General features: G+C 45.5%; 1 protein-coding gene across 5 annotated transcripts in view; it reads left to right on the top strand.

Annotated features, from left to right (window-relative positions):
* DDAH1 (dimethylarginine dimethylaminohydrolase 1) overlaps positions 1–13,941 on the top strand; it is a 126,559-nt gene that overhangs the window by 66,469 nt on the left and 46,149 nt on the right. Inside the window, exon 1 of one of the 5 annotated variants that reach the window (XM_079981704.1) lies at positions 5,414–5,869. The exons of the other annotated variants lie outside the window; for them this stretch is intronic. Within the exon in view, the coding sequence (XP_079837830.1) occupies positions 5,558–5,869 (312 nt within the window). The 5' untranslated portion in view covers positions 5,414–5,557. Of the gene's footprint in view, positions 1–5,413; positions 5,870–13,941 lie in introns of those variants that run through there. 5 annotated transcript variants of the gene reach the window in all.

The raw sequence follows: 13,941 nt of genomic DNA, 5'->3' as shown, positions 1-13,941 counted from the left end.
CGTTACTTCCAGGTTTCGCCACTCGCGCATACGCAAATGCACAAAATGCCGTCACGCACATGTGCAGAAGCAGCGAATTGCGACCCGCGTGTGCGCAGACGCGGGTTGCGTTCCTTTCTGGTTGCGAATGGGGCTCCGGAACGGATCCCGTTAGCAACCAGAGGTACCACTGTATTCATTGTCACAGTCCCAATAGTAAGGTCAAGCCCATTGCTCACTCCAGGTCTATGTCTGCTTCCAACATGGTGTAGTGGTTAAGAGCAGTAGACTCGTAATCTGGTGAACCAGGTTCGCGTCTCCGCTCCCCCACATGCAGCTGCTGGGTGACCTTGGGCTAGTCAAACTTCTCTGAAGTCTCAGCCCCACTCACCTCACAGAGTGTTTGTTGTGGGGGAGGAAGGGAAAGGAGAATGTTAGCCGCTTTGAGACTCCTTCGGGTAGTGATAAAGTGGGATATCAAATCCAAACTCCTCTTCTTCTTCCACCAAAATCTGGTGGCACAGAAGGTGTTCATTCCTTATCAGTCCCACTTTAAAAGCTTACGAAGGCTGGGGATGAATCAAGGGTAAAGGAAGGGTGGTTACAAATTTGGGGGAAAATTATTTACACCCTTGTTTAAGGTAAGCTGACCTTGACAAGCAGCAAGGGCTTTTGGTGATGGCAATGGGGCTATGGAATGACTTCTTGGATGCTTATTAAAGTGCATCCCTGATAAATGAATTTGTGAGCTGAATTTGTCAGCCGTTTGGACTTTTTTCTTGTTTGAAAATTTGTTTTTATTACTGATGGTTGCTATGATTTTAACTGCGGTCGTAAGCCACCTTGTGCTGCTATAGGATATACATATTTTTAAGTAAATAAAGAGTAACTTGGTTCTGACTCCATGTCTTACCTAGTGACCAGAACAGGCTCATACTAACCATTAGAAATCCATATTTGCCATGGCAAGCAAGCACAAACAAAGCAGTGTTTCAGAATTGGCTGACATCTTGCCGTCCACTAGATTTTTCCTTTCTACTTCGCCTGCAGAAAAGGTTGACTCTTCGCTGTGCAACACGTTTCGTTGGGATTCGCTGTGCAACACGTTTAGTTGGGATTTAGTCATTAGCAATTTTCAGGAAATAAATCAACATTTTCCAAGGTGGACCATTCAAGAGGAATAAATATTACTTTCCCCTCATGTGTCAGGTGAGGTCTGTTTAAAAAGAGTCAGTCATAGCAGAAAGCTTACTGACAGTGTCAAGTCAGTTTCCTGTTGCGGTAAAAATGTCGAATTCAGCCTTGGGAATATTTAGAAAAGGGACTGAAAACAAAACTTCCAAGAGTTATTGCGCCTTTGAAGAGATTTGTGGAAATACATACAAAGCCCTAGATGACAACACCATGCCAAGCCACATTTGGAATATAAGTATATCTTATCGTGCTAGACTCTGTGCATTCACAGTGCCTCTTAACATTGCCTGTTCTCTCTAGTTACATAGGATACACAGGATTTGCTGTCAAAACTGATTTCTAAACAATCACCATTGGCAGCCGGTCCCCCCTCCCCTTCTTCTCTGCCTAGCTGTCAGTTTTGCTGACACTGCTATTCATCTGAATGTAGAAAACAGCGGCAGACAAAATGCCAGGTTAATTTAACCGCATTGGGTGACACAGACATATCCCATGCATCTTCTAAGGATCTTTTCATGTGACAACTTTTTATCACCTGAATTGTTAGAACAGGAAGGTGAACAGGGTGCGCCTCAGAGGAAGGCTGGTGCTAGGGTGGTAGCTTTGATCCTGCAAGTTCATTTGAACTGGAAACAATTGGAATGCACATCCACTATATCATTTGAAGGTGATAGTAAAGCTGATTCTGTAATGTGACACTTGCAAATCATCTCTGCCTGGAAGTGCGCCTAGAAATGGCTGTGGCACAGAATGACAGACAGTTTCTAGTTGCGGTGATAGCTTCAGTTCTTCCTGAAGAATCTTCCAGCTTCAGTCTGTAATATCTGTGAGCTGGTTCAGACAGCAATGTTAACTGTCCACATTTGTTTGTAGGTAATGGCCATGCCCATGGTTGTGCTTGTGTTTCTTCCAGCTTCTGTTGTGATGGTCCAGGATTACTTGGTCCACACATTCTGTCTGCCCTCATGAGCATAAATGTGGGGATATTTAAGACTGCTCACATAGGCAATTGCTATTTCATCTATGCTGCCTATCTGGGTTTAAATGGTGGTGGGAATATCTTGTCCCACTAATTTTGGGAGAAAGAAGTGATTGTTTGAGGTTACACCATAATTTATGCAAAGTTCATGTAGGGTGAACAGCAGGTTACCAGTGCTGTGGGTGTGTGGTTTTCAAGCATGAAAATTGTACAGTGGAAAGAGTTAAACTATCCCTCTACCTAGTTCTGATTTTAGTTTGGGGGGTCTTCTTTCCTGATACCAATGTTTTGAAAGAAACTTGGGAAATCTTAGTCATGGATCTCACATATATTTAAACCATAACTGGGATTCTAAGTAACAAGGCTGCCTTTGCAGCCCAAAGGAAACTGTTCATTGTGTGGCTATTCCCTCCCCCCCACAGGTGGAATAAATGAAGACAACGGACACAGAGTTTTAGGTTAATGGGCGAAAAATGGCCACAACTTTATTGATTACAGGAAAGAAGGGTATTGGCTTTAGGCATTGGCCCTAACCGACTATCCGGTCTGACCGGGAAGGGTTAAACACCAACAGGGGGAGCCACCCGAGATGCATATCCCTGGGCGCTCCCCAAGGGGTTACCGCTCGGGGGCGCGCTTTAGGCCCTAGCCTCCGTAGGTTTCGGACGAGGCGTCGCCCCTCGGAGTCCTTTAACGAACTACCCTTCAAGCATTGGGGGAGGTGATGGCGTTCCTCCCCCCCAACCTCATCTGCATGATAATACCCCGGCCAATGCCTACCGCCAAAACCGAGGGAGTTGTGACGATTTGCTACGAGGTAGGCGAAAAAACCAAGTGGCTCACAAAACCAGCCAATTAGCCAAATGGAAAAACTCCTACCAGGCCCCTTGCGGCGACCAGCCGAAGCCCATAGCAAGGTCAGTGGCAAAACCTAAAGGGCGGGTGGGTGGGAAACTGCGTCATCTCCAGGGAAGAAAGGGGGTGAGCCAGGGGCTGCCCTGACCTTAAGTGGCCCTAGGAAGGCCCGCCCCTGCCGCCAGCCAATTGGCTGGCGCCACAGGGTATGCTAATTGGGTGAATCCCTGTCTCCTGCGAGGCTGACGCCAGCCTCGCAGAGTGTGGGCGGGGTCGTGATCCCACAACCCCCCCTCCTCCTGAAGGTCGGAAGGGGCATTATCTTTGGGGTCACTTGGAATGGAAAACTCACCTGCCAAGTTACTCTTTCAAGCAATCCGCTCCCCACTTCCATTTCTGAAAAGCTCAGTTTGGGGAAAATAACTGAATACTGAAAGGGCATTTGAGAGAGTGGGGGAGGGTTGAGCACCTCCTCTCACCTACTGGTTCATCTCTGCAAGTGCCCCCCTCAGTCCCCACAATATGGTTATGAAGGAATCATAGGATTGGAAAATGCATGTTTCCAATGTGTCTTGTCTGGCCTTTTGATATAAGAATTGGTGCTCCTCACCTTTGCTTTTAAGTCAGACTATTTGCTACACAGATAGCATGGCTATCTCCTTAGATATCCAAAGTCAGAAAGTAGTCTGTAAAGTATAACTTGAAATCTCACATCCAAGCTTTAAACCCTTGTACCCAGGCAGCTCTTTGACAAAATTCTAAACATTTGTTTTCAAATTTAAATCTGCAATGAGGGAGAGATTTCCTAGATTGCTTAAAGAATGAATGAATGAATGGTTGAATTAATGAATGAAATCTACTTGTTCACAGCCAATGGAAGTCACAATATGCACTTTGTTTTAACTTATTTGCTGTGCAGAGCGCTTGCAGTTCTTACTCTCACCAACTCTCTGAATTAGGTCACTCCTTATTACGGTGTCTAATTAATGCAGGCACTTTGGAACAAAATAAATATTATGTGTTTACACATGGGGACATGAAGTTCAGGCTTTGTCAAACCCATCCTCTGAGTCCAGAGTCCATGGCTTTAGGTAAATGGTCAATCCACGTCTCTCCAGCCTGTATTTCAGACTATGTGCACATTAGCAGCTTGAAATGCGATGAGCTCATCCCACCCCGACCCCCCGCTGTGTTTCAAGTTGCATTCTTACATTGCTGTACTCATGTCCCTTACCTGATTTTCCTGCACATGTGCAATGCCTGACTGAACTGTACACACCTCAGCTTAATTGGGGCTTCCATTTTCTAATTGGATGGAAACTGCTTTCAGGGAAAGCATATCAGACAGCTGCAGGATACATATGGATTGTGGCTAACATAACAAAGCCTAACACTTTATCCAGGAGGTGATACTGCAGATTGTTGAGGTCAATGTGCAAGGAAGTTGCGAGATCCAATTGTCCCCCACAACTGAAATCATTTTCTTCTAGTCACAGTGCAAAAGGTTTCTTCTTCTGCAATATTTTATATATTGAAACACACTTGTCAACTTTCTTCCACCTCTTTTCTAGCTAGGCAATACCACCACCAACATCCCTTAAAAAGGCATACACTGAAACACCTTTATGAGCTAGGGGACTCATCAGTCACCAGTCCAGTTATGCATAACTTGTAGCCAACCATACTGTAGGACATATATTTTTCATCATCCCTCAGTTGAAAATAGGTGTATTTTGTTTTGCAATATGTGAAAGAAAAGTTCTCTTACACTGAGGGACTAGAGAGCCAGATGCTAGAATTATGGGGTATCTGTTAGCTGACATCCACTGCCATAGAATTTTTATAAACAGGAAAGATCACCTAGAAAGTCTTGAAAGTTACTTCATCCCATTTATTTTAGCTCAACCTAATCACCAGCCTCTCCTTACTAGAGGGAAAGTGAGGTGTGTGCAGGCATCGCAAGACACTGCCTTCTTCTCAACTCACCTGCAGCCCCGCAAGAGAAGAAGCAGAACACTACTAAGTCTGGTTCCAGCCTAAGCTGTCTTCTGCTGGAGAACCTATGTGAAAACTTGGTGGGGAAAACATACCTAACGTTTTCTGCATTCTGTACCCGGTTATCAGGTAGAACCGCGCTCACATTGCCATTGCTGGTGTAAAAACGAATCCCTTGGACAGAGGCAGTTGGCGGGTATGTCCAAGGCCAAGGTTTCCCCAAGGTTGTAAATCAGCGCACAGGTAATTTCTGCCGCCTCGAGCCAATCGGATGCCCCGACCAAAGCGCCCAGCCAATGGACGGTCCCCGGGATACAGGACGGCGATGAGACAAGCGTGGCCAATCCGAAGCGGTTTCGGCTCCTCGCGCTAGCCCACCTCCTCCTGTTCTGAGGCGGTGGGGAGGGCGCTTCAGCTGGTGGTGGGAGGGAAAGCGGAGGAGAGGTGGGCGAAGCTTGGCAGCGCCGGAGCCAGACCAGAAGGCGGGCTGTGGTGGTGCCTCCTGCTCTTGCCGCGGCTGCCCTCTTCTTCTTCCTCTCTCTCGCTCTCCCCAACATGGCAGGGCTGGGCAGCGGCGGCGGCGCCTCCGCCTTCGGGCGCTGCACGCACGCCTTGGTGCGGGCTCTGCCCGAGTCCCTGTGCCAGCAGGCGCTGAGGCGCCAGAAGGGCCAGGAGGTGGACTTGGCGCGCGCCGAGCGCGAGCACCAGCTCTACGTCGGGGTGCTGAAGAGCAAGCTGGGGCTGCAGGTGCTCGAGCTGCCCGCCGACGAGAGCCTGCCCGACTGCGTCTTCGTCGAGGACGTGGCCGTCGTGTGCGAGGAGACGGCTCTCCTCACGCGCCCGGGCGCGCCCAGCAGGAGGAAAGAGGTACCCGGGCGGGGCGCGCTGTGAGGGGGCGACTGAGGAGGGAGGGGGCGACTGAGGAGGGAGGGGGCGCCCCCTCTCTCTCCGTGTATGTGTGAGGGTGACCCCCCCCCGCACCGCCACCTCTAGGGCGGGGACCGCTGCAACTTCCCACCGGGGCCCAAGGAGTGTGGAGAGCGGGAAAGCGGGTTGGGTGGGAGAAGAAGCGCCGGGGGGGGGGCGGCAGCATCTTGGGATGGGCCGGCAGAGCTGCGCTTTCCTCTCAGCCGGACCTGAACGGGCTGGGAAGCGCGCCCTGCCAGGAGCGAGGGGCTCCTGGGCGCCGCAGGCTGGGGGTGGGGAGTGCGGTACTGTAAGGCGTGGCCGGCTGTGCTGGGAGGAGGGAGAGATGCTGGAGGAAGAAGATGCTCAGCACCAAGGCAGCCTCCTCTCTCGTTCCTCGTCAACTCTGAAGCCTTTTCATCCTCGCCCGTCTTTCACCAGATTGGGAGAAAACGTAGATCTGAAGGAGCTTTGGGGAGCCTGATTCAGTTTTCAATTGTGGGTGCCTTCTGTCAGGGTGCTTGCTTTAGAAATAATTGGCTGGACTGAAAAGATATTCTCGTTCCTTTCTTTGTGTCTTCTACCCTGCCCGCAATTTTAGAAGGGACAGCTTTTTATTATTATAAATGGGCAGGTTCTTTTCGGAAGTAGTAATGGCTCCAAATGAAACCACAGCAGGTTTCTTTTTAATGAAGCCAGATCAAGAGTGATGCTCATCACGTTTGCCAGGAATTATTAGAAACAACAACCACAGGGAACTTCACAGGTGCAAGGAATAAAAGGGACACTTCCATGCACTGTGGAAAAGTTGGCCATGAATATTGCTTGGAAGAGATATCTTTGTATTCCGAGTAGGTTATTTAAAGCACAGGTGCATGTGCCTTTGGAAGAACAGCAGAACGTAGACGACATTTTTCACATTGATGTATAGGTATCTTCGTGGGGAGCGAAGTATCCCTATTCACTTTATTAGCTGAACAGTTGCTTAGCCTTCCTTTTGGTGTTTCTTCCTAAAAATCTGTAGCTTGGTTCAGTTTTCCCAACAGGTTTCATGCCACTGGTAATTTAAATGGCATCTTACAGCACATGTCAGCACATGATTACTTTGGAGAGAGTCCCATTGTGTTCAGTGGGTCTTGCTCTCAGGTGAGTGCAGGGCTGCCATACTCTGCTCTCTTTCAGGTGAGAGACCACAAGCTCTCAGACATTTCTTTCTGTTGTGAAAAGACTCTGATAGAAATTGAATTTATCCTGAACAAGGTGGTGAATTCCACATGTAAACATTCAACATTCCATGCATAAGTTCCATCCGTTTTTATTTAGGGCACAATCCAAACTTGCACATGCACATCGTGCTGCCAGGGCTTTGCAGAGCTATTGCTGCATCTGCAGCTCTACAGCTCACACAACCAGCAGCGGAAGGTCAGGGGCAAGATAACCAAGCCTGATGTGGACCTGATGGCATTGCCCAATGGTGGTGAGACTGGCTTGGGAATCCAGTGGATCCTGGGCCAGCTCAGTCCCATCTCTCCCCACCTTTGAAATGTCCCGTTTTGGGGTCTTTTGCCCACTGACAACTCTTCCACTCACCTGCACAGTCAGTGACCTGGCAGAAGGCCAGTTCATTCAGGAAAGCTGAGCAAGGGTATATCTCCACCTAATCCAACCTTCTCTCTACCAGCTCAGCAATAGTTTCAGTTGCTTTCTACTTTACACACAGTTTGCTATTTCAACATATCCCAACAAAAAAGTATTGGTGTAAAATGCCCCGGTATATAGTCCACATTCAAATCTAAACCATCCTGCAGCTACCACTAATAATAATAATTAATCCCACATTTTAAATAACATAATTAAGCAACAACAAATAAAACTATATGCATGGATAAATAATCACAAAAGTAAATTATTTATGAAACTTAATTGCAGCATATATTGTCTAGAAAATTTGAATGGTAATACAAAATAATACAGTGGTACCTCTGGTTAAGAACTTAATTTGTTCTGGAGGTCCGTTCTTAACCTGAAACTGTTCTTAACCTGAGGTACCACTTTAGCTAATGGGGCCTCCCTTCTGCCACGCCACCGGCATGCGATTTCTGTTCTCATCCTGAAGTAAAGTTCTTAACCTGAGGTACTACTTCTGGGTTAGCAGAGTCTGTAACCTGAAGTGTTTGTAACCCGAGGTACCACTGTATTGGGAGGATTTCAGCAGCACACACTTCTCGTTGTTTTGGCATTTCTGCTGCTGTTAGAATGATCCTTCCTCTCCTTCCTGCATACTCTTCTGGGGGTTTTCCTGACCCTCCAGAGTGGGAGAGGGGAGGAAAGCCCCATTGCCACTGAGGAAGACCTTGCAACTGACATCCACTAGTGTACCAGCTTAGTTGAATCCATCCCACAGTCTCCAAAATTATTCACCTGTACAGAAATTACACAACGCTAATCTAACCATACAACCTCCACATATCCAATAACTCATCAACCATGTAACAACCCCAACATCATTCTATCCATTCAATTCACACTTCAGTAAATTAAAAAAACCCTTCCAACGTTCAACTCACCAAGAGTCCTGTGCAAAGAATTAGGTCCACTCAATAAGAACAGCTCAATAACAGCAGAAAAAAGAAAACTAATAACTTAAGCATTTCAACCCCATCTCTCACCTGGAGCAATACAAACACTCTTTGCCACCTTCTTAACCTAGAGAGCCCAATCCCTTCCCACAGGCAGTTGCTCACCCAGTAGGGAGGCAGATGCAGCCACCAACACTCTTGATGCTCACCACTTCGCAGAGAGCATCCCTATCAGCCAGACAAAAACAAAGACAAATCTCTTTTAACAATGCCTCAGGAACACTGAATAAATAAGCAGGTGTGAGGACTCTGAAGTGGAAACCTAAAAGAGACGGACCTCTTTGGTGTTTTCCTGCGGTGCCGCAATCTTGCTTTTTTAGATCTATGGGCAGATGGTGCTTGGCTGCCCAGAGCCCTCTCAGCCACCACCACGCTTCCAGCTGGTTCTGCTGCAGCTGTAGAACTTTGCAGACAGATGAGAGACTATTGGGAGCCCAAGTGTGGGGGCTGGCAATATTTTTTTCTCTCCCAGTCTCTTTCCTCTACCTTAGCCACAAACAAAGAAAAAGTCAGTGTTTTTCCAATGTGTAATCTTCAAATGTATATTTGCACTTTATATAGGAAGAATGCTCAAACTATTGAGATATATATATCTACAAACTGCGCCCCCCCTCTATATAAGCTTTGTTGATTTGTTTGTATATACAAATACATATTTCCATTTCTTCTTCCATAATCTTGTGGAGATGTGTGATTTTTAGACCTCAGTTTCAGAGCCACTGGAGTAGACAGTTTGGGCAGAACCTGAGTTCTAAGTTTTAAATGATTATGATAATACGAGACCTAAAGTTTGCTTTTGTTTTCAGCAATGTTTTATTAACATGAAATCCAAGTACATTATATTCTGCCCTGTTAAATTTTCTCATATAGCCCATGAGTTGTAATTGGTTTCCAGGACGGAAGACAGTCATGTCAAGAACCACCTCTGCAATCCATTCAGACAGGCAGGGATAAGATCAGTGAGCCAGAAAATGAAATAAAAGCAGTCAGCAGAGTCTGATTTGGGAAATGGCTGAAATGGATTAGCAGCTAAAGGGGGGGGGGAGTGGAACCAGGCTGCTAAATACAACAAAAATCTACCATGGAGTACTGATTACTGTATATTGGGAAATAAATGTATTGCATGTATGAAGTTAAATGCGCTTAGGTACTATGGAAATCTTCAGCACATATTTGCATGAATGTGTCTGTGATTTTAGTAGGATGTGGTTATATCAGTAATTTCCAAACTGTGTCCTGGTGCATAGCAATATGTTTCAGGAGACTGCTTGGAATAAATAAATAAATAAATAAAAGGAAGTAGTTGCAGTGAGAAATACATTAATTATATAATTAAATGCTCCTCTGAACCCAAAATACACCACCACCACCACAACAGCCCCCAACACATACAATGCTGTCCGCTGCATTTCTGTTCTGTGCTTGCCTATATTCCAACAGCCTCCACTAGGAGTAGGTAATTTTGTCATATCATATTGGGTCATTCATTCACTACTAAAGCACAAAGTGGTAGAACTCTCATTGCCATGAGGGGCTGCCTGCTACACCTCTGCATGAGTCACTGATCTTGGGTTTTCCTTCTTCCGATCAGCAGGTACCCCAGAAATGTGATTCATGCAGAAATGCGAGGGTTAGATTAACTCCATTTAAGGTGGGATATGTTCACTCATCGGATGTGGGTGGTGCTGTGGGTTAAACCACAGAGCCTAGGACTTGCCGATCAGAAGGTCAGCGGTTCGAATCCCTGTTACAGGGTGAGCTCCCGTTGCTCGGTCCCTGCTCCTGCCAACCTAGCAGTTCGAAAGCACATCAAAGTGCAAGTAGATAAATAGGTACCGCTCCAGCGGGAAGGTAAATGGCGTTTCCATGCGCTGCTCTGGTTTGCCAGAAGCGGCTTAGTCATGCTGGCCACATGACCCGGAAGCTGTACGCCAGCTCCCTCAGCCAATAAAGCGAGATGAGCGCCGCAACCCCAGAGTCGGTCACAACTGGACCTAATGGTCAGGGGTCCCTTTACCTTTACTATGTTCACTCATCAACATACTAAATGTAAACATTTTTAGGTGTTTGCATCCAATAACAGGTCAGAAAGTTTTCCTCAGATCTGAGAATTTTCAGGAAGCACTGGATTCCATTGTAGGTTTGGATATAGTTCTCTGGAGCATGTAAGGTCTGTTAAAGGGTGCAGATTTCCTATATCTGTTACTGACCTCCCTCGTCTACTCACCGGTGTGGTGTAGTGGTTAGAGTGCTGGACTAGGACCTGGGAGACCAGGGTTCAAATCCCCACTCAGCCTTGAAGCCCACTGGGTGATGTTAGCCAATCAGTCTCTCTCTCTCTCTCTCTCTCTCTCTCTATCTCTATCTCTATCTCTATCTCTATCTCTATCTCTATCTCTCTTAGCCTAACCTACCTCAGAGTTGTAGTGAGGAGAAAAATGGAAGCTGGGAGAATTGTGTATGTGCCACCTTGAGCTCTTTGGAGAAAAGCTAGGATATAAATGTAACAACAACAGCAACTCAAGCAACACTAGGGAATAAGTTGGACAGTGGTGCTTATAAATGAGCAGCAAAGAGAAGCAACAAAAAAAAATGTGGCTCCCTCTTCTCGCCTATTGTTGCCACAAACAAGAGGGAAGTGAGTGAAAAGGAGGGAGGAGCAATGAGTTTTCCAGAGCATTAAGAATAACCTTCCTGTAATTAAATTGCCGTGATGTATTAACCTAGTTTCTTTGTAAGATAGCAGAACATGCATATATTGTAGTAAGAGATTCATTATTTTTCATGTTTAAAATGTAAATTAAGAGTATTAGATTTATGTTTGATTAGATTAGCGCAACTAGGATATTCAAGGGTATTTCAATCCGTTCTGCATCCCACCAAGTTCCTGCACAGTGGGGAAATGAGACTTTTTATTATTATTATTATCAGACTGGTATTTAATAAACAGTTGCAAGAGATTTATTGTTGCAGTGGGAGCCTTATGTTCGGAAACTTTAAATCTTATCTGGCATTTGGCTTTTGCCAAACCTGCTTGGCGATAGATCTCTCTCAGTTCCCTCATATATCTCCTGAAACTTCCCACTGCTTATGGGTGTCCAGTGGAGAAGGGAGATGTTGGTAACAAATTGAAAAGCAACACGCAAATAGTAACATGCATAAAGTTCAATGTGTAACAAGTTCAGTTAGTGAAGTTGCTGCTTTCTTTTAAAGGCTAACTTTTAGGAAATAAATTAATGGAAAGTAAACTGCTGGCTAAGTGCTAAAGCGTATTCATCGGACCAAGTGATGGACTTGGACCTAGAAATCAAAGGCTTCAAAATCCCTTTTAAGCATTTTCTTGGGTCAGAGTTATTTGGGAATGTTGCTGTCTCCATTCTACTTACTTTCTCATCTGTGAAACAGTTGACAATAGAAACTTGCTCTGCAAAGAAGGTTGTATGGAGGGTGTGCTGAAATTCAGTTTGTGCTTGCGACAGAAGCACCCACCTGCTTTCCTTAGGGCATTCTCAAACAAACATTTTGCCCACAGTGGGACACAGATTGCAATCACCAAGCTGAACAATTCTAGTGGAAACAGGTTGTCTGGACAATATAAATAGTCTGTGTCCATTGGAGAAAGGGAAATCTGTTTGTCTGAATTTACACCAAGGGGTTTTTTACCCACAATTCATGACAATTCTGCTATAGTACTGAGACTGAAGGTCTTGTTTTCAACCGTTGCAACTGGAGAGAGCAACAACTATAGTGATGGTGAGGGGTGATGTAAAATAAAAAGAGTCCAGTCCACAGAGGAGTTTTGGCATTGTTTAAGCCACTTGGAGATTATTTGGTCGAAAGGCAGGTATAAATATTTAAAGTAAATGAATTAATTGATGGTTCTTGGGTTAGACAACAGATAGTCCAGCTTTGACTGGAGCCAAACCCTGATGAGTCCTGTGGTTTAGGTTGTCATGTTGATCAAAGGCAGCAATTTTACAGCAATTCCTGTAAAAATTTGTCTATGTTTTTGAGTTCTGAAATCTGCAGATTTTATTTTAAATGAAATCGGTTGATTTAATCTGTTTCAAGGAAGATGATTTATCAGCTTAAAATTCTGTGATTGGTTGGCAGCTCTGTATATGTACCGTATATACAGATGCAATATCAGTTCAATATCAAGGAGTCTCACTAAAAAAGGAAACAGGATATGCTATTTCCATCATATATGCACTGTTACACCTTTGGTTCTCTGTTAATTCGAACAGCAGCCCAATTCCAAAATGTCCAATAACCTATGGAAAAGCTAAGCACTCCAAAGGGTTGAAGCCCAGCCCCCATGCTGTTACCACTTTTACAGCCTGATCCTACTCAGAAGCAAGGCCTATTGAGTTCAGTGGTGCTTACTCTCAAGTTAGTCTGCCTGTGGTTACAACACTGGGATTTCAGGGGGGCCACTAGGTGGCGCATCGGAAGATGGCTGACAATAACATCTCTCCGACCCACACGAGGTAATTTGGAGGCTATGATGGGGGTAATTAGCCTCCTTAACCCCCCCCCCAGGATTATGGGGGGGACGGCCCTTGCCTGCTGTGCCCTATACCACCCCCGAATTTGTGGGGGTGGGGGCACTAGGCACAAAGCCCTCCTGTGGGATTTTCGGCACTCCTCGACGCCGTCCCCGATTCACGCAGCTGGTTGCAATGATCTTTAAAAGAAACAATTTGGACGTGATTAATTGCACATACATCAAGGAAAAGGGGGAGTAAATACTGCTGACAGAAGAGATCTCTGATAACAAGACAACAATAAAATACGAGAAGAACGTCAAGATACGGTATGACAAATGACTGAGGGGGGAGGGGGGGAAACCGGCCTCTACCTTTTCATGTGATTTAACAAGAATCCCCCTCCCCTAATGAGTCAGAAATTAAGGACTTAAGCTGTGGATTTAAGGTTGTGTGGAGATAAACTTTTGATCCAAAGCAATGTTTCAAGATGAAGCTGGAAAGCTAAGAGTTTTGGAGTGTCGCACTCAGAAAAAAAATGCCGTCGCCATTTTGTGAGGCATTGTGGGAGCTCTTGGGTCTGGGAGGAGAAAGAGAGAAATAGAGTTGTTTACATATCGTGAATCAACTTCTCAGTGGGACTTAAGAGCGACAAATGCCAAAATTTACGATGGAAAAAGTGATGTTATCTACGAAGGAGATATATGGAAACCATCTGGACTTAGTGGAGGAACGGGAAATCCACACAGGATTATTACACTTGCTATCGGCTTAAGGAGACTAACAGAAGAGATCGTAAAGGAAAAAGAGAAATTATACGAACAAGATATGATGTGGCAACACCAAGATAAGACTGGATAGAATTATGAACTTTGTTTGGACTGATTGGGACTGATTTGGACATTAA

The sequence above is a fragment of the Podarcis cretensis genome, assembly GCF_951804945.1.
Source record: "Podarcis cretensis genome assembly, chromosome: 6".
Lineage (NCBI taxonomy): Eukaryota > Metazoa > Chordata > Lepidosauria > Squamata > Lacertidae > Podarcis > Podarcis cretensis.
This window is presented reverse-complemented; position numbering and strand designations above follow the sequence as displayed.